Consider the following 20,428-nt stretch of genomic DNA (forward strand, 5'->3'; position numbering starts at 1 on the left):
TGTACGTTCCGGGCAGGAAACGAATTTCGTACCCGACTCTTGATTTTAATATCTGTCAGAGCCAATGAGATATGGGGAATGGCAAAGCGGAGCGCATCAAAATTTCATTTATTTTGGCCCGTCGTCGCAAACCTTTTCAAACTTAAATGTCTAGAATGACGACTGAAGGTTCTAGTCGTTTTTAAGTGTTATTAAATTATGTTGAATTTACTTTTATATACTTGAAGAGAGCTCGCATTATTGGCTAGGCCATGCTGGCTAATATAATAAATTGGTAAATTTAAATATTTATCTACCGGTTTTATTGTATTTAATGGAATACCTAAGGTTAGTCATAATTAAATCCTTAATTAAACGACCAAAATACTGGCCATTATCTTTGACCCTCTTTTTGTTTTTTTTTTCTAACCAGAATCATTCTAACTATAGGTTTTGAACGCAGAGGTGTGAATTCTCGACCTACCATATGTTTTGTCCAAATTAAAAAGGGTTAACTGGTCGTTCCCGGTTAAAACTTTAACCCTTTATCTGGCATGAGGGTCTCAGGAATTATGCAAAAATGGACCCTATCACATTGAAATAAAGTTGAAAATCAGGCGGGTAATATATTCCTTCTGCCTTATAAAGGCTTTAAAGATATTTCTGCAAGGTTATTTATTGTGTGAGATCAGTGTAGGTAATTAAAACAAAGAAATATTTAACAATACTTTTATTTTCATCTAAGTACTATCTTCATTTAGGTACATCTTAATATTATTCGTGTTTATATGTAGTTAATATACACACACTTTATACTAAACTTAGGTTTAACTAATTAGTTAAAGTTAAGTTAAGTTTAATTAGTTTAATTAAACTTAGCCTTCTAAAGGGAACTCAACATAGTTTTACATAACAATGTTACCTAGTCATTTTCATTTCCACTTACATAAAATAAAATAAAATAGAAGCACTAAAATCAGTCACTGTCCACAACAGTTACAAAATATTGTTTACAGCACATCTGATGCACCATTACGACACCCTGTGCTGTAATAAGCACATTACTTAACTACGTCGAAAATTTAAAGGGCCATGCGCACTGTAAAACGTTGTACGATTTGCAAATGGGTACCTAATTTGCAACTCATGTATTTTATTTTACGTTTGTATACATTTATACAATGACAATAATTTAGATAAACAAGAATAGCTTTACATTATTCCAAAAGAATTAAAGGAGTCTAAATACAGTTAGGCTCAGCGAGAAATTACCACTGACGAAACAGTTCACTATTCAATCATAGATCTTATTATAACGAGTATTATTTTCCGATTGTAATAAGAGGATGAATTTGGATTTGACATAGCTACCATCTGTGAGTGTCAAAAGTGACGTTTCTACAACCAGAAAATGTCTGACAGATTGGATCAAAATTCAAATTTATAACATGTCTCCGTTTGAGTAGGTACTTCCGCGTGTGTCCGTTTTTCAGTTTCAATATATATGAGGGATAATACTATGCATATCACTTAAAAAAGTTAGATTTTAGAAAAACACCTTAGAAATAAAAGAAGATTCCATTCTCAATACGGAAAATTACCTTCCCCATAAAAAATTGGAAAGTGAAAGTCCAGAAAATTTTAATATTGTTCAATTACTGAAACTTTCCGTTCGCAACCGTTCCGTTCAAATCAGTAAAGAAACCATGTTGAAATATTTATTTACCACCACTGTAATCAGTTTGACATAAACTCACAAATAAAAACACTTTGACACTTTGACTTTGAAAATGTTCGCTACGAATAATACTGAATGAATGTGGGGTTGTGGGCCGCCGCCCGGTTAGAATCAGAATCAGAATCATCGCATTTATTCGTGATAAACTATAACATACACTAGTATAGGACAACAAAGAAAAAACGGTTACGGTTCTCTGTTGTTCATGTCTTGACTTGGTATGAGCGCATTTTGAAAATGACTGATAAGGCATAATATGTATTATAAAGATCACTAAACTTCAAGGACCTTCAAGTAAGTAGCTGCAGACTCATTCCTGGATGAAGGCGGGCCGCCGCGCCCCCCAGTTAAGATTCAAAAGATCTCGTTTATATCATACAGCCCTTGGTATGAGCGCAGTTTCAAAGTTACTGATAAGGCAAATTTACTATAAAGATAACTTTCGGAAACGTTCTGTACGCACATTATTACAGCCACCCTACACTAGCGTCTTTCGAGCGTCGGCGTCAAGTCAACTCTATCGCTGCTGCTCGACGCAACGTTGACGCAACTGCGCAGCGACGCCATTGTCTATAGCGCTGACTATATTATAGACGTCGACACTCAAAAGACGCTAGTGTGGGTTGGCCCTTACAAGAAGCCATGTTTGAAATGTCCACCGATAACTGCAGACTTGAGATAACTGAATGAAGGCGGGCCGCCGCCCGTTTACGATTCTCAGATGTTGTTCATGTCGTATAGCACTTGGGCGATGGTCCGCGAGGCCTCCACGCTGCTGAGCGCTATCGTCGCTAGGTGCGCTTCGTATGAACGCAGTTGGCTGGCGACAACAAATACATATGTTTATTTTCATACTTTTATTAAATTTAACACAATTAGTGTGTTTGCATAACTTTTTCATGTTGCTATTATTGACAATTCAAAGTATCATAGATTAATAAATAGAAACATGTGTAAGCAAACGTTAATGTAAGGATATCATTAGTGGCATGTTGTGAAGATATACAGGGTGTCCCAGAATTCGACGTCAAGCCGTAAACGGATGATAGACCAAGTCATAACAGTTATCATAAAAATACAAAAAAAAATCCAACTCATGTTCTTTAAAAATTATGGTCACTTTAAAAATTCACTAAAAAATCCACACCCTGTAATTATTCAAGATTACACAATAATAAAAAAATTAGAATAAATTATGGAATTTGTAGTAACAAGAGTTAAAGAACAATTACAGGGTGTGAATTTTTTAGTGAATTTTTAAAGTGACCATAATTTTAAAAAAACATGAGTTGGTTTTTTCTTTGTATTTTTATGATAACTGTTATGACTTGGTCTATCATCCGTTTACGGCTTGACGTCGAATTCTGGGACACCCTGTATGTATATTACAAGTTATTTCTGTTTGTGTAACTTTTCGAATTATTGTGAAGTTTAAAATTGAATATCGATTACATAATGCAAATAAGAAATAAATATCATACAAATTCCACAGTAAGTTTAATAAGGCTCTAGAAGTACATAGTGTCTTTATACCCGAATATACTCGTAGAAGCAGAATTGTGAGATCTACTAATGTTAGTATAAAAAGACTAAGGCACCTTTGTACGCTACACACACAAGAAGCTTAATAAGGTATTTGACTACTAATCAAATCAATTTCTTTTTTCGAACTGTCCAAACGATTTTGTTACTATGGAATTTATACGAAACACTAGCATGTGACGTCACGGTCAAATTACCTACTCTTTAGTTTTATACGGGTTTTAAAATAGCAATTGTGTCTAAAAATGACTGCTGTGTACGTTTCTCTATTAATCTTCTGGTGCTTTATTTCTTGCAGGGTGTAAAATTCTTCTTGGCCGCATCCATCATGACTGTTGATCGTGTTCGGGTAATTTATTTTAAATAAAGTCAAATACCCTATTGCGCGGGGTCGAAAAGTGCTCGAGTGGAGACCACGGACTAGCAAGCGCAGTGTAGGACGTCCACCCACAAGATGGACGGACGACCTTGTTAAGGCCGCCGGAAGACGCTAGATGCGGATCGCTTCCAACCGGTGCGAATGGAGGTCCAAGAGGGAGGCCTATGTTTAGCAGTGGACGTCTTATGGCTGAGATGATGATGACCCTATTGCGCGTCATATTTAACATCTAAAAGTCTTACCGTCGTCCCGTATTGGAGTAAATAACTATATTCCTTAGTATCAGAGCGGCGGTCAGGCGAATGCTCTTGGTGACCGGGCCTTCATTCTCGTCCTGTCGAACAATGCCAAAATGTATCAATAAAACATCATTATTGTCAGGTTTAATTATTAATCATCGTTTTTACAATTGAATGAAATATATCATCATAGTTAATTAAATTAATGTATTCATTATAGAAAATACATACTTTAAGGACTGTATCGTTTATTATAAATACAACTTTACTTAGCCGTTTTTTCTGGTATTATGTTTTTATTAAAAAATTACACATATAGTTTAATTAGTGCTTTAATAATAAGTAACATTTCGTCCTGGGAGATCACGTAAAGCATATGGTTTGGACAATATTTACCCAATCCTCCCGAGTAACTACAACGATTTCGGACAAATACTACAAGAAAATTTACGGTTTGCGAACAAGATAAGTATTACACAAAAAAAATCGTACTATGTAAACAGCAATTACATATGATTCGTAAAGCGAAACATCTGGGCATAGTCTAATCATTTCTTTTAGTTGGAAAAAAAGTTTTGGATCTGTGCTTGGTGGCCTTTTTGAAAATATGGCATGTTACTTACGACAACCCCGACTTTGGTATACAATATAACCATCATGGAGCGTTTCTATCGACCTGTTCTAGCCATGGTTCAACGCCATGAATGTCCGTTAGGCTTTGGATTTCGGTAGATTCTTTTAGCTGTTTCCGTCATTTCCCTGGCGTCAGAAATTGACGGGAATCCAAAATGTTGCATAAAAAGTCGTTTTCATGTAAAGATAAAATACACCACATTTATTCTGTGGATGTTCAATTGAGCAATCATGAAAAGGACACTTAGATGGCATATTTTGGCAGCATATTAACCTTTTGTTTCTTTAAATCGTACTAAGGAATCGGTGAAATAGTCTCAAATTAAGCTCGATAGGCTTGTCCGAATTACATTTGCTAGAAGGTATTAAAATCATCATAAAGTCCCTAAAATAAAATAAATGTAAAACATTCTTATATCAGATATGTCTTAAAAATACCCCCAGATTATACCTTAAGAACATAGTAATACAAAATAATACACACGTCAACAGTTAGACCAGGTTTTATCTGTATTTATAATAAACGATACAGTCTTTATAAAACGTATGAAATAATAGCTAAACGAATACAGGCCATGCCTAGTGCGGGGTTCACTGTAACGTGCCTGTTAAACTTTTATTGTGAATAAAAATATTGTTATTGTTAATTCTAAATGTTCTAATGCAATAATACGGATTTTCACATGAAATACAAAAAAGTTAATACTAAGAGAGTGCATAACAACACAAAAAGCTTCTTCAGTTAAATATATTGAGGATCACTTATAAAAGTTTTTTTTTATATAAACGATACTGGCTTTATTATAGATGATCCCTAATATAAGACGACAAAACAAAAGCAAAACAATTTCAAATAGACTTATGAATCATCCAGTCGAAAGCACATTTATAAACCAAAAATAAGTATCACCAAGATAGAAATTAGGAAATTCTCCCACGAAACTAAAACAAGGAATATTGAGATTATAAAGAAATATAACCGAAAAGAGTAAGTAGGGTAATTCGCCATCTATAAATAGAATTCATTTTAGTATACGGTCTCAATAACTGGCCACCTTATATTTATATTTATAGGTGAATAGAATTTTTAGTTTAGCAGTTACTAAAAGTGGCCAGTTACTGGCGAATTACCCTATAAAATGTAGTAAAACACCTAAAAACATGCCAGCCCATACGTGAGGGGCTACATTGTAGTGAAACGTGAGAGCTTGATGGCTTTACTATTAGCAAACAGTTATTGATTATGGAAGAGATGTAAAGTCTAACCCCCTTATTCATAAACATTTACTAAAGTTGACAAGCCGATAATAATCGTTTGTCCCTTTCCATCGTACCAATACGTCGGAAAGGGACAAACGATTATTATCGGCTTGTTAACTTTCGTAAACGTTTATGAATAAGGGGATAAGAAAAGATCGTGTGCAAATATTCTCTCGTATAATGAACGTAGATGCGTTTATGAATGCTAATTAATTTTAATTAAAGCTCAGGTATCGTCTTGGGTCGTCACATTCGTTTTTCGTCAAGTTCTTAAATTAGTCCTATTCTGCTTTCGTCACTCATTCTACATTGAAAGCCACCGACGATTGTGACGAATGTAGCATGAGTGACGAATGCATAATAGGACTAATTTAAGAACTTGACGAAAAACGAATGGGACGACCCAAGACGATACCAAATCTCAGTACCTACTAACGTGGATCCGCGTTCCGTATTAAAGGATATACTAGGCGGTACAGCAACATCTACACCTTTACTACCTCTTCTACTATTAATAACTGTTTGCTATTAGTGTATAGTCTGTCGATTTGTAGCGGGCCCTGAACTGCGGGCTAACATGCTTCTTTGTCTATTGTTAAGTAAAACCGCACGTGCTACTTTCCTGCAAAAAAGGGTCTTAATTATTCTAACCGGCACCTGAACGCGGGCTAGTCCAACGCTAAAAAAAAACAGGGTAGGTGCGCTCTCCGATAACGCGCCTTTGTTACGCATCTGGACTCATTTTAGACTGGTTCGACTCGCCAGCACTCAGTAACCGTAGAGAATTACACGACCCTTTTTTTACAAGTAGAGGCACGTGCGGTTTTACTTAACAATAGACAAAGGATTATCGCTTCGGGGCCAGCTACAAATCGACAGACTATAATATCACAGAGGAAAACAAACTAGACCTATTCCACGATGTTGGCATATCTTAAGGCGGGATTCGACCAGTGTACACAAGCATTTTTGTACTGAACATGCTTGTGCCGTGGTGGAATCCCGCCTTTAGGCTGACATAAATTTTAACACTTTAAAAACAAAAGCTAAGGGGGGACTTTCAATAGACAGATACAACATTTAGCAAAACTATGACGGTAGCTTTTAACATAACTCATTAATATAAAGTAAATAAATAAAGCAACTGTCATATATTATACCCGTCTACCTATCACAGTACCACATATCGCTGACGTAAAGCATTGATTGTAATTCAATTCATTCGTTTTTTAGATGTTGTTTCGGCTCCTGATAAGTATAAACAATTAAATATATTTAAAAAATCAAGAAAAATGTTTAAAGATATTAGGGTGATTAATTGTATTTAAATTTGGTCGAAGAAAATACCTAACCGCATCATCTAATGATGAAATGATGTCATAAAACTTTTTTTCCAAGTTCATCGCAGGGAGTCCGTTTAGACGTTGCGAAGGGTCCATAGAACTCGATTTTATGGGCTTCTTTTATTTGAAACAATTGAGCACTTAAATTTACAGGTTGAAGAACAAACAAGCCAAATAAACTCTTGACTTCAACGGGTAGGGTTGACGCCTCCCATCCTTGGCAATAGTTCTGAAGTCGTTTTGGTGTATAAATGTCCTACAGAGTATAATGGACCTACTTCAGAGTAACGCACTATGAACCTCAAAGCGAAGTTGTCTCCTTAACGCTTTCAGTGCCGAAAACCCGACTATCGGGTATTTTATGATTTCGTTCCCACGCTAACTACCCGATAGTCGGGATCGTGGTACTACTGCTTTATATAACGAAATTGTTGTGGCCTGGCGCGGACGTCTTGTTTGGCTGGGTGGCAATGAATGTGTTAAATCCGGAACCGAAACGAAATTCTCTACTTCCCTGTATAAATGATTTACGTCAGCGATTAAGGTCTCTGCCCACTACACCGTATCATACCATGACCGTGCTGTGAACGTATCAGGCACGGCATGTAACGCGATACGGACTACTATGCCCACTACACCGTGTCCGCATTGTTTCATATCCGTACATAACGGGTTTAGTGCCCGTAGTAACCGCGCATCATCTCCATAGCATCCACCTAATCTCCATAGCATCCGCGTTTCATCCGCTTAGTACCCGCGTTTTATTCGCGAGAGTAAGACTTGTCAGAAAGAGCTAGCGAATAGTTATCAGACTGGTAAGAGCGAGCAAGAAATATAGCAACGCGTTTATAACGGGCTTAGAACGGTCACCATACGCGGTTATAATATAACCCGTATGCCCACCGTTTCGCCGCCGTTCTGGCAACGTTGCGTGCCATGAACGGACCATTTCGGCACCGGCAAAATATCCTCGCCGACAATTTTTGCCGGTCCGTGCATGGCACGCGACGGGTATGGTCGGTGACGGAACGACCTAGTGGTCATAGTCTCATACTTTTTCATACAAAGAATATTTTTTTGCCTGACACGTTCATAGCACGGTTATGGTATGATACGGTGTAGTGGGCAGAGACTTTTAATACAAATACAAGGGACAAACACAAACGGGTTGAGTGTTAATGTGTGCTCACCAGTTGCTCCGGCGTGCGACTGACCGCTCGGTGCTGGTCCAAAAGACAACGTTACGTTAGTGACGTCACAGGACGGCCAAGGCCGTAGCCAGTACCACAATATATGTACACAACACGGTTTGTGTTTTTTTTTTTGTGTTTATTTTTAGTGTACAAAATATGTATAGATAAATAATGATATAATATTCATATAAAAATAAAGTACTGGATATCTATGTATATGTATAGCATACACACAAGCACTCCTGTAACAGTCACACCTTTAGGTACACACACACGCATACACACACACACACACACACACACACACACACACACACACACACACGCGCGCGCGCGCGCACGCACGCACGCACACACACACACACATACCTACACACAAGCACACACAGTTGCGCCAAACGCCTTCCGACCAGAGGGATCAGGCTGAAAATCAGGGCTGGATAATACCACCAATCTAGCAAAACCTGAGACTGGTGCCCATTGCCTATGTACCAAAAGAAAGGCTGTCCTGCACTTGTCGGGGGGCACGGCAGTGCCCCCGCCAAGTCGAGCGCGAAGCAAACACTGCCGTACCATCCTTTACTGGAACCATTTCGCCGCATTTTCAGGCCCCTATTTGAGAACCTCTGGATAAGACCAGAACGCAGAAATTTTGGTCATCCAGTAAGCTATAATCACATACTTAAAATCCAAAATTTCAAGTCTGTAGGTCATTTAGTTCTGAAGTTAAGCGAAAGCAAAGTTTCGCATTTATGAAACTCACTCATGATCATCAGAATAGAATTATAGTACTTCCCATAAACTCAGAGAGCTGAAATTTGGTACAGAGTTAGGGTTTAATGGCCACATAAAGGGAAAACCTAAAAATATTGCAATATCAGTCACGTTTTAAAGATCTAAGAACTGCATACGTAAGTTTGTAATCCCATATAAATATATGATATTACAAAGTTACTGTTGCAGTTCCTACAAATAAAGGTAAAGTAAAGTAAAGGTACACTACGATGTACGATGTGAGTATGAATGAAGATATGTTTAGTTATGATATGTGTATACATAGTATGGGTATGAGTACCCGAAAAGAAGGACTGCCTACAAAAAGAAGTGAAATCCCACCAAAAACATTCTGTAAAAAACTAGCCAAGTCTCGATGGAGCTGCTTGTTTATCTCTAAAAAGTAATGAAATCTAGACAAAGTCGTGCCAAGTCTAAGGTTCCTTACTGCGATTTCTTTATTATTATAGTTAATGTTGTGTGACTTGGCCGTTGAAGGGTACACAAGGGTACAAAACCAGACTTCAAAATCAAGAAAATCGAGACTTGGCTAGTTTTTTACAGAATGTTTTTGGTGGGATAAAACTTGTTAGTATTAATAATAGTTTGTTAAGCTATAATGTACTTATACTGTAAGATTTCGTTTTTTTTGGCAATAAACATTTTTTTATTTTTTTATTTATTTTTTTTATTTATTTATTTTATTTTAAAAAACACAAGCAGCTGTGGTGTGTGAGAGGGACATCTTTACGTGCATAGCGCTGTCTCACTCACATACCGGAGCCGCGTGTGATAAACCGCAGTGTGATAAACCGTAAAACACTACACCCACTGCAACCTTGTTACACGACTGCCCAAACAAAAAGAGTGTATTGTTTTCAGGGTTCATGTTTGTATGTGAGTTTCTTTATTCCACCATAACTTTTGAATGCCTTAACCGATTTAGATAAATGATATATCATTAGAATCCTTACGTCATCCCGACTAACATAAGCTATGTGACGTCATAATAAAATCAATATGGCGGACATAATACATGATATTGCGTGATGTTTTGAAAAAAAAATCTTGCAAACCTATCGAGTGGGGCCTCAAAATGAAGAGCTTTGAAAGATGATTTAAAATATTGTATATGCAACATACGCGTTCAAGTCTTATTTTGGTAGAATAAGGATTCACAAAATGTGCTAAGAAAAATAAATCCTTCTATTTTATTTAATGAGCTATCAAATGAAAGGGTTTTTACCGCTGATCATAAATATATATATAAATCATATGGTATATCTAAGGTAAATACAGGAACTAAACACAAACATGTTCTAAATCGCGCTATTGAAATCTAAACGTGTGAACTTCTATTTAAGTGATGGGCTTCGAATAATTTTCTTATTTCGCGGTAGAGCCCGAGATTGTGATGGATTGTAGTAGTGGCGCCCCCTAGGCAGAGTTTCGCGTAATATTCCCCATTGTAAGAATTATCTATGTGACAATGTTTATACATATGAAATCTTTATTTATTGATAAAAACAAAGAAAGGAATAAACAAACATAATAAAACTTACAAGACTATAGATAAAAAATTTGCCCCAGGTCGCCGTCAACGGGCAAGGTGCCCAGAAGGCTGGCCGTATTTCCCCGCTGTATAGCGATGCTAATACGCTGGGCGAAATAGCGGCCAGCCCTGTATCTTCCTTCCTTCTCGAATGCTTCGAACATTCCTTTATTCATTCCTAACCTAACTAGTAGTAGTAGACATTTGTCTAAATTCAAAAGCCGAAATGTGAGCTCCGCGTAGGGTCCAACGGCCAGAGCGAGCGCTTTTCGCAACTTTCCCCTAAGTAATATCTTAATTGTGAAGGCCAAAGGCCGAGCTGCAAGAGTGTTGTGTTCAAACATAGACCAATAGAACAAGTGTCTAGATGCGCAGGCCAAAGTCTGAGCTGGGGTAGGGTCGAAGGCCAGGATCGTCTGACAGGTGGAACTCACTTACTGCAATTTCCCCTAATATAGCTGCAATCTCCCCTTTTGTAGCATTAAAAAAGCCAATGGCGAACGATTCACGTCCGAGAAAGGCGCGTCTTTAGTATTCAAACAACAACATACCATAATATAGACAATAATACAAGTATCTAAATACGAAGGCCGAAAGCCGCAAACCTCGTAGGGCTGAATGCTCGAAGCGTCCGAGAGAGGCGTACCTTTAGAATTTAAACACAGAACAATGCAATGTTACAAGTGTCTAATGCGAAGCCCGTAGATCGAACTCCGCGTAAAGCTTAAGGTCCGGAGGAGCGTCCGACAGGTACATGCGTTATCCTCAATTTCCCCTAGTATCTTAATTGGGAAGGCGGGATTCCACGCGACGCCGAAGACCGACCTGCGGGAGTTTAGTACTCGTGGAACTCGGTCAGACATTTGAAGAAATTGCACCCGTGGACCTTACGCAGAGCTCGGTCTTCAGTCTACGTATTTTGACACATGTACAATGGTTCTGTGTTTCACCGCTAACGTCCCGCAGCATGGCTTTCAGCCTCGCGTAGAAGCGTGCTTCTCTTGAACTTTTTGGGCGTTCGGCCCTACGCAAAGCTCGGCCCTCAGCATCTAGTCTGTCGGGGCTACCTACCTATATTCGCCAGTTCATCATTTGTAAAAGTAGGTAGTAATTACTGCCACATAAAGATGTTAGCGTCGCGTAGACTGAATAATGAAATGCAATCTGATGCATATGATTGTTGTTCGATTTATTGCTAGCAACTTGCCATTTATTTAGCCTGGGGCCATGTGCGTCCTGCTAAAGCCGCATCGAAGGTAATTGAGTCAATAACTTTTTTAGTGGGAGTTAAACTTACTGTGGACGTTCACTCACAACACTCATGGACATGTTAAAAAATTCTACTTCTTTTTAAGAAGCTATATGGGAAAATATCAATTGTCCCATATCGTGAACACATCCACATATTATCCACAGAAAAGACCGGTATTCCGAAACGGTGAGTTTAAGTAATTAAAAGGTCCCAGTCCCAGGAGCTAATATCCATATAAAGAGAACTTCGTGGACAAACTAAATGCCCGGGTAATCTTTATAAATAATAGTTTTAGTTCGCTTTGTCACTAAAATGTGTAAAATAAAATAAATTAATAAAATAATTAAAAACACGACTGCTGAATTTTAAAGCGAACTGAAAAGCTAAAAATAATGTTAATATGTTAGTTACATAAGGGGTCATGCACATTATGACCATGACTGTAAGTAATAGGTACGTGTGCATTTAGTTTCGATTGCAGTCGGGGGACCTTTTGAATGAAAGAATGCAGTAGGTAATTGAAGGTCCCCCGACTGTAATTGAAACTAAATGCACACGTACCTACTTACAGTCACGGTCATAATGTGCATGACCCCTTATGTAACTAACATATTAACATTATTTTTAGCTTTTCAGTTCGCTTTAAAATTCAGCAGTCGTGTTTTTAATTATTTTATTAATTTATTTTATTTACCTTAATCATTATGGTTCAATTCTGAGGGACTACCGCGAAAACCGAAATTCGGAAATTGCGGGGATCTTTCTCATTTACTCCAATGAAGGCGTAATTAGAGTGACAGAGAAAAATGGCCGCAATTTGCGAACTTCGATGTTCGCGGTTATAGGCCTGATTGCGGCAGAGTGTGCCGTGTGCATTGAATTACATACTTTATACTACATCATATTACACTCTCGTGAACGCTGCATCATGGGAAACGATTACGAGGTATATACTCATTTTTAAAGAGTCAAACAACAGTTCAGGTGAAAAAGTTGTGAGCATACAATAGGGGGTATTACTGCAATATTCTGCCGCCAGAGTGCAGCACTAATTTGTTAAGTAAGTAAACCATAGAGTAACTTATACATATTAGGCCTTAAACAGATTATTGACAAATTTTTATTATGACATTAATGCATCAAGGCGGTTTGATTACAGGTGGCCTACCGACATTTAATTATCTGCCTCTTTATCGCTCGGATATGCAAGAGTGATAACCTAACCTAGGTTAGGTTAGTAGACCTGGGGATTGTGATGGATATTGGTAGTGGCGCCCCCAACGCAGAGTTTGCGTAATATTCCATATCGTTGCTTATCATGAATAGTGGCATAAAACAAAATGAAATGCCGTTCGATTTTAAATCTTACCAGTAAAAGATAGAATATTAAATGCAATAGGATTTCATTTTGACACTTTTTATATTAATTTTCTAAAATCTGCCATAGTTTATATAAACGCCAACTGCTTTTCTTTAGGTTAGTGGTACATTTTATGGCTACGACCTTGTTTCTGGTACATCGGAGTCATGATATAAGCAGAACTTATTAATATCAATACCTAGGTGTTAAAAGCGGTGCAGTCTCAACTAAATAGCTTGTAAATAAATCAGTATAAGGAATCTTTCCATGAGATCAAATTATAATTAATTATGTTCCTATATAAAACAACTTGTTTTCCTAGATTTATCGTGTTCCTTTCCACGGGTAATATTTGGTTTCCTTGCACTGATTTATCAGTTTATTTCGCATGTAAATACAACAGCATTATTTATGTTGTCAATGGCAACACTAGTTAAAAATTAAGCATTGTGATCTGCACGGCCACTCGCTCTCTCCAAATTCGTTATAGTTATGATTATGATCGTCATGTTTGTCGTTGTCTTGTTTGTGTTTTACGTTATTTTGTCATCGTCGTATTAATGAAAACCTTCGTACAGTCTCCTACAAAGGCCGCAAAAATATGTGACACGCTCTTATCGCTCTACAAATAAGATCGTATCTGATATTTTTGCGGCTTACGAAGAGTAACATATTATCGCATGTGATTGTACGAGTCATATTTTTTAATTCGTTACGCCATGACAGTCGTAGTTGTCATTATCGCCATAATAGGCATGTTGACAAGTTTCTAGAACTGTATTCATTTTATAGATAGACACGTAATTATTACAATAAAAAATATTTAAAATTTTTATTCATTAATTTTAAATACTAAATAGAGCTTAATTAGTTTAGTGTTTAAAGTTTGAGCCTAAACGCTCCAAGCTGTCACGTGACGTCACCAACAGATAAATAAACAAACTGCTGCCAAAATGTCAGTCCTAGCGTAGAACAAAAGCTGTAGTATTTAATTTATCTCTCTTTCTAATAGTTCACTATTACGTAAATATATAAGCTAAAATAACGAATAACAAGTTGTACATGTCTTATGCAGTGCCTATGTGTAAAAGAACAACAATCAAGACCCTAGAGTATAAAACAAATATTTGTTACATGATACTTACGTTGCAGTTACGGATTTTGACTTGAATGATATTGTTACTTGCGAACTATACGTATACATATTACGTTCAGCGATGATAAAACCATTTCAAAAATGAATCACAATAACTGATTTCACCCAAACACTTACAGTTACAATTTAAAATGAATTATTATGATACAACTAAAATTGTGAGCGCAAATATAGTGGGCCCAGATATAACTTTTTAAATTTTATTTTTTTTTGTTTCCGACAGCCAACATGGCGATGATCCATTCAACAGAGTTCCATTCAGCCAAATTATTAAAAAAATTTGGTGAAATATCATATTATACTGGGTCAAGCAAATCTTGTCAGTAGCAAACGGCGGCAAATTTGAAAAATCGCGGGTTAGCAACACTGTGTTCGAATAATTCGAAAATCGCGTGTCATCTGTGTTTTATCTGTGGAATGTGGACCGCGAATGACAGCCTTCATCTTTGTTTACATTCTAAATCGATTCTATTTCAAGAGATATTTCTGCTGTTAAATACCAATATATTAAATAAGATTATGGTTAATCAAAGCTAAGGTGCCTACAATGCCTACAGTGCCAACTGAGAAATCTAATAAAATATTGAAATCCAGTAGGACATCTACCTGCTGAAACAATGTTTTTATTCATATATTCTTGTTTAACGGCATAATCCACTTTTAATTTTATTTTGAAATCTTCAAATTAGTTAATATTTTTATCAACATCACACACCGCTTTTAAATTGTCCATCTATACCTATTAATAACAATTTCAAACATTTTCAATAGAGAAATCCGCGAGTGACAATTTGAATTGACGTACGTAATAGGGCGCGCTTAGCGGAAAAAAAGTTTTAGTTCGATGTAAATTGTACATTGCTGCTTTTCTTAGCGCAATACTACTCTTTGAGTGTTGCCCTACTTTAGTTTGCTTTACATTGCTACTGACAAGATTTGCTTGACGCACTATATATAACATTTTATTTATTTAATAACAAATAAATATATAGTTTTATATCATGTAATAATATTTTTGTACGTAATAAATGTCTATTGTCGAAATAAAAAATACATACAGTTTTTGAACATCCAAACTCTTTGGCGGTGTCGTATGGATTACGGTCAAGTTTGACGACTAGTCTGTGCAGTCGGTGATTCTCATGTCATTACGTCACGCGCTCCAATTGGCGTTTGCAGTCACGTGATACTGGGCATTATTTTAAATACTTTTGATTATTTTTAATTAATTTATTACGCATATTTACACTTGCAAAATATGATTTTCAGCATTCTAATATTCCCATGCTATGGTAAAAACATAACATGTTATATATTCGCGATTCATGTCAACATGCCTATAGCGATAAATGGATATATTTATACCGTTATATTGCGCGAACGCCATTAGAGCATGTCATGTATTCACCTCGTACTCACTTTTCTATTCTGTCTTGTCTGTCATTGTCTAGGTCTAGCTAGACGATTATCGATCGATGCACTCGACGTAACGTTAACGATGCAACGTTAAATCCATTCGAACTTACCATAAGCTCCCTCGGGTTGAACATGTCGGCTGCATGCTTGTTGAGCGCCGCGAGCGCGGCGTTGGGCGGGTACCCGAGCACCACCGGCTTGCTCGCCTCCGACTCGGCCGCGGCGTGTCGACGAGAGTTGAACAACGCTTTCAGTGCCTGGGAATGTAACCACAAGCTAATATACTGTATGTAGCTTGTGACATATACTTCGTATTTAAGCATTAAGCCGACCACTGACTAACAGTCCGCCGGACGATATCGACCGGTCAGTTGTTCGGAACTGTCAAATTTTTGTTCTAACTGACAGGCCGATATCGTCCCGCGGCCTGTTAGTCAGTGGTCGGCTTTAGAAAGAGGGTAAACAATCTTGAAGTGTCTTTTTATTGGATAACACTTTTGAAAAATAAGTTAAAACATAACAATCACAGTATATCAAGGATGTCCTTGCTTGCATATATATACATATATTTACATTCTTTTGGTTTCATAAGTAATAATTACACATTTTTTAAAACTTTCAACAAAACGATTGTATAACTTTTTTCTAGTGATAAAAAAGACGAATTGTATAGGTAGACGTTGAATTGAAGTGATAACTTGATAGTATTTTGTCAAGATCTGGGTGCTTAGTAAATATGGCAATGCTTAACGCTCCGTAGCGTAGCGTAGTCATCTCTCTCTATCACTCTTCCATATTAGTGCGAGAGCGACAATTGCGTTTCGGAGCGTAAACGTTGCGTGCGCAAACACTTCCGACGCGTTCCAGAACGTTCTACACACCTGCGGCGAGCAGTGCTTGTCGGTGAGATGGCTGAGCAGCGCGAACGTCCGCCGCGGCACGCGGTCGCAGTTGAGCCACAGGCAAGGGGTCTCGCCGCTCGAACCGCCCGCCGCGTGCGCGTGCGCGAACACTTCCGACGCGTTCTAGAACGTTCTACACACCTGCGGCGAGCAGTGCTTGTCGGTGAGATGGTTGAGCAGCGCGAATGTCCGCCGCGGCACGCGGTCGCAGTCGAGCCACAGGCAAGGGGTCTCGCCGCTCGCGCCGCCCGCGGCGTGTGCGTGCGTGTGCGCCGCGTGCGCGAACACTTCTGACGCGTTCGAGAACGTTCTGAGAAAAAAAATAAGTTTTGAAACAGCGCCTTTTTTATTATAATTATGAATACTATAACGTAGACCGGTATCGTCTTGGGTCGTCCCATTCGTTTTTCGTCAAGTTCTTAAATTAGTCCTATTCTGCTTTCTTCACTCATTCTACATTCGTTACAATCGCCGGTGGCTTTCAATGTAGAATGAGTGACGAAAGCAGAATAGGACTAATTTAAGAACTTGACGAAAAACGAATGGGACGACCCAAGACGATACCCGTAGACCACAGAGGCGTATTCGCAGAGTTTAAATTGCATTTGTTTGGCTTATAAGGGTTTCCCTGTAAACATTAATAGTAGGTAGGTACTTAATTGACATACGAAAAGCAAAATACAAAACGTCTACATTATTTTTTAATCTTCATATTTAAAACATCACCAAACACTACTTTGCAGCGCGTACAAAGTTTAATCAACTTACGTATTTTTCTTTGCAGTGCCGCAATAAATATTATATCATTGTGTAATTCGTCTTTTTCTAAAATGCTAATGTAATCTGAGCGCCAATACGTACTATCGATTCAACTTTCACCAGTTTAGTGGTGTTTCAGCCAAGTAAGAGTATAGTTTCATAAATTTTAACCTCTTGGGATTCAATGTTCTAATACTACAAATTACGTCCAATGAAATTTAAATCTTAATGAAATGGAATAGAGTTTCTTTTATTTCGATTCGTTCGATTTTAAAACAAAACGAATTCAACTCTATTTTCTAATACCGTTGATTCAAATTCGATTGCCAATTTTCCTTGTATGGTGGGCCGCTAGAGGTTATAGATTTCTTATTGTAGCCAGAGCTATAAAGTCACCTTCGGACAGCCCCAAAATCTAACTACAGGACAGGATAGAGCTCATGTAAAAACGAATGTATACTTACTTGCCACATCCCCGCCAGTGGCAGATCCACGGCGTGTCATCTTGTGCGTTCTGTATCGGTGTGGGTGGAGGCGTGGCGGAAGGTTTTGGCGTGGCCGGGGCGGCAGGCTTCTGACGACAATTATAGTTATGAGAGACCAAACGTACCATTACCATGGTACCAAGCGATGCTTACATAGGTTGCAGTCAAGGTATAGAAAAGTGATTACAGCGAGGGACGAAGAGTAAAATCTTAATTGGAAACTTAATAATCTCAAACCAACGTCCAAAAGATGAAACTAGTACCCTCAAAAATAACTTCAATCAATCTAACCAAGCGTCCCGTATTTTTCTGTTGTAGTAACAAACCGAGCCGTGTTTGGTGCCTCACACTGTAAGAGCCTCACTCAAAACAATGAATTAATTTATATATTTTAACTTGAATTTTTTTTTATCTTATTTCATGATGGTTTACCTCTGGCGTCACAGGTTGGTTGACAACCACTTCGCGATCTCCTATTTTGGTGTTTCCGACCATAACTGGTTGCCGGGTTATCACTTGTCGTACTTGTGGTTGTGCAGCTGGCTTCTGTGAGCAATTAACGCTTTTAGCCAATTATTTTTCCATATTTTACATACATAACAATAAAATATTTAGTCTAGTAGTTAATGCCGAGCTTACTTACTTTAGGGTGTTTAAATGTTCAAAGAATTACTCGAAAAAATAACGAGATTTCAAGTAGTATCTATAGAAAATATGGGAAATTCGAAATCTGTAGTTTATATCTTTATTGAACAAAACATAATCTTAACTAATAAAAGGCAGACTTAAGGCAATTAAGAGTGTTTAAAAAGTCCACGTAACTACCTATGGCAAGGGGATTGGCTATCAAAAATATTTTTTGATTGAACTAAACTAATTCAGTGTGTAAAAATATAAACTATCTTACCGTAGTTTTAATTACACTAGATTTATCTTCCTGCGCCGGCTGGTTGACGCTAACATTGGTAACCAGCTGCGACCTCTGTGGTTGCTGCACCACCCTATGCACCCCTTGCTTAATCGGCGCATTCATAATAATCTGCTGGTTGCTAGACACTATAATTTGCTGGTTGCCCGGAATAATCTGAGGGCTACCCGTCACTATCTGGTTGCTCGTCGTCGTGCTTATTAACGCCGGCGGTTGTTTCTGGGTAACCATTAGTGGTTGGTTGACGATTTGCGCCTTATGTGGTTGGGGCTGAGATGTTATTATTGGTTGCTGGCTTGCTGTCAGTTGCGGGGCGTTCTGCTAAAAATAAATAATGGTTGTATAAAGGAATTAATGATATTGATTAATTACTACAAAGCCATTACCAACTATGAAGATGTCACCATGAACACCTTAAACCAAAACCAGAAAGTACCCAACAGAAAACGAAATATCCACAAGCTGATAATTTAGAACAATTCAGTCAACCGATATTTTTACAATACATAAATTCTAACTCATATTGTAATTGATTCATGTAATACGTATGAATTTGTTTTAAAAACTACCCGTTGTCATGCAGCCTAGTTGTACACAGCCTGTATAAACAATAATGTCTAAATACATGTAAAATGTTTATCGAACGAATGCTTGTTTTTGACAAATAATACTGAGCAAATAAGACAGCACTAATTATGCATGCTTTAATGCATCTAAAATACTATTCTAATACTCTTTGGTTTTCACAACTATTTTCAGACGAATAGCATATTCAAATTACCTACATAAATTTAATACTTAAAATTATAGTAGACCATTGAAAGAAAAAACACGTATTTGTTGCCCTTCTTCCACATTTCTAAAGCATATACCTTTTCATAGCATTCACATACATTAACAGACACTACTTTAAAACAAAACTGACCTAAAACCCATTCAACCTGTATCGTCTTGTTCGGTAAAAACTGTCTAACCTCACTTAGTAAAAGCACTTAATCCTTAGAGAATATAACCAAACGGAGTGGTCATTAACAGGCGTTCCCCTCTGTCGAAAATAGGCGGCCAATGGTCAACCACATGTCAACTACATGTATGGATTGACGTTTATCTGGGGTCTCTATTGTTTCCCAAATAGTTTTAAGTCATAATGTATTGTTTGTCCGAATTTTCGTTAGTCATAAACGCAATAATAATAATGTAATAATGTAATGTGTAATGTGTTGGTTTTTCTCAGAAACGCGTAACTTTTCAGAATTGCCATAAAACAAACATAACCTAACCTAACCTATCTATAGGATAACGTTACGAAAATCCTGAAAAGTTAACGGTTTCAGTTTTATGACTAACGATAATATGACAAACGTTACATTATGACTTAAAACTTTATGGGAAACAAAGGGACCCCGTTTATCTGACATGACGTACCTATACATTTGATGTGCCCCTCCCCCGCAAAAAACGGCAGACTATTTTGAACCGAAAATTATAGACATGGCGTCTCCGTTGGTTATATCCTCTAAGACTTAATCATAAAAACA

General features: G+C 37.5%; 1 protein-coding gene across 1 annotated transcript in view; it reads right to left on the reverse strand.

Annotated features, from left to right (window-relative positions):
- Nucleotides 1-694: 694 nt before the first annotated feature.
- Nucleotides 695-20,428, reverse strand: part of LOC134670793 (AT-rich interactive domain-containing protein 2) — a 50,937-nt gene continuing 31,203 nt past the window's right edge. The window contains exons 30-37 of the mRNA XM_063528615.1: nt 18,870-19,211; nt 18,395-18,505; nt 17,942-18,051; nt 16,860-17,028; nt 15,927-16,073; nt 8,304-8,336; nt 3,881-3,972; nt 695-2,537 (exon numbers count right to left, since the gene is read on the reverse strand). Coding sequence (XP_063384685.1) covers nt 2,435-2,537; nt 3,881-3,972; nt 8,304-8,336; nt 15,927-16,073; nt 16,860-17,028; nt 17,942-18,051; nt 18,395-18,505; nt 18,870-19,211 — 1,107 coding nt within the window. The 3' untranslated portion in view covers nt 695-2,434. The remainder of the gene's footprint in view (nt 2,538-3,880; nt 3,973-8,303; nt 8,337-15,926; nt 16,074-16,859; nt 17,029-17,941; nt 18,052-18,394; nt 18,506-18,869; nt 19,212-20,428) is intronic.

The sequence above is a fragment of the Cydia fagiglandana genome, chromosome 14 (genome assembly GCF_963556715.1).
Source record: "Cydia fagiglandana chromosome 14, ilCydFagi1.1, whole genome shotgun sequence".
Taxonomy (NCBI): Eukaryota; Metazoa; Arthropoda; class Insecta; order Lepidoptera; family Tortricidae; genus Cydia; species Cydia fagiglandana.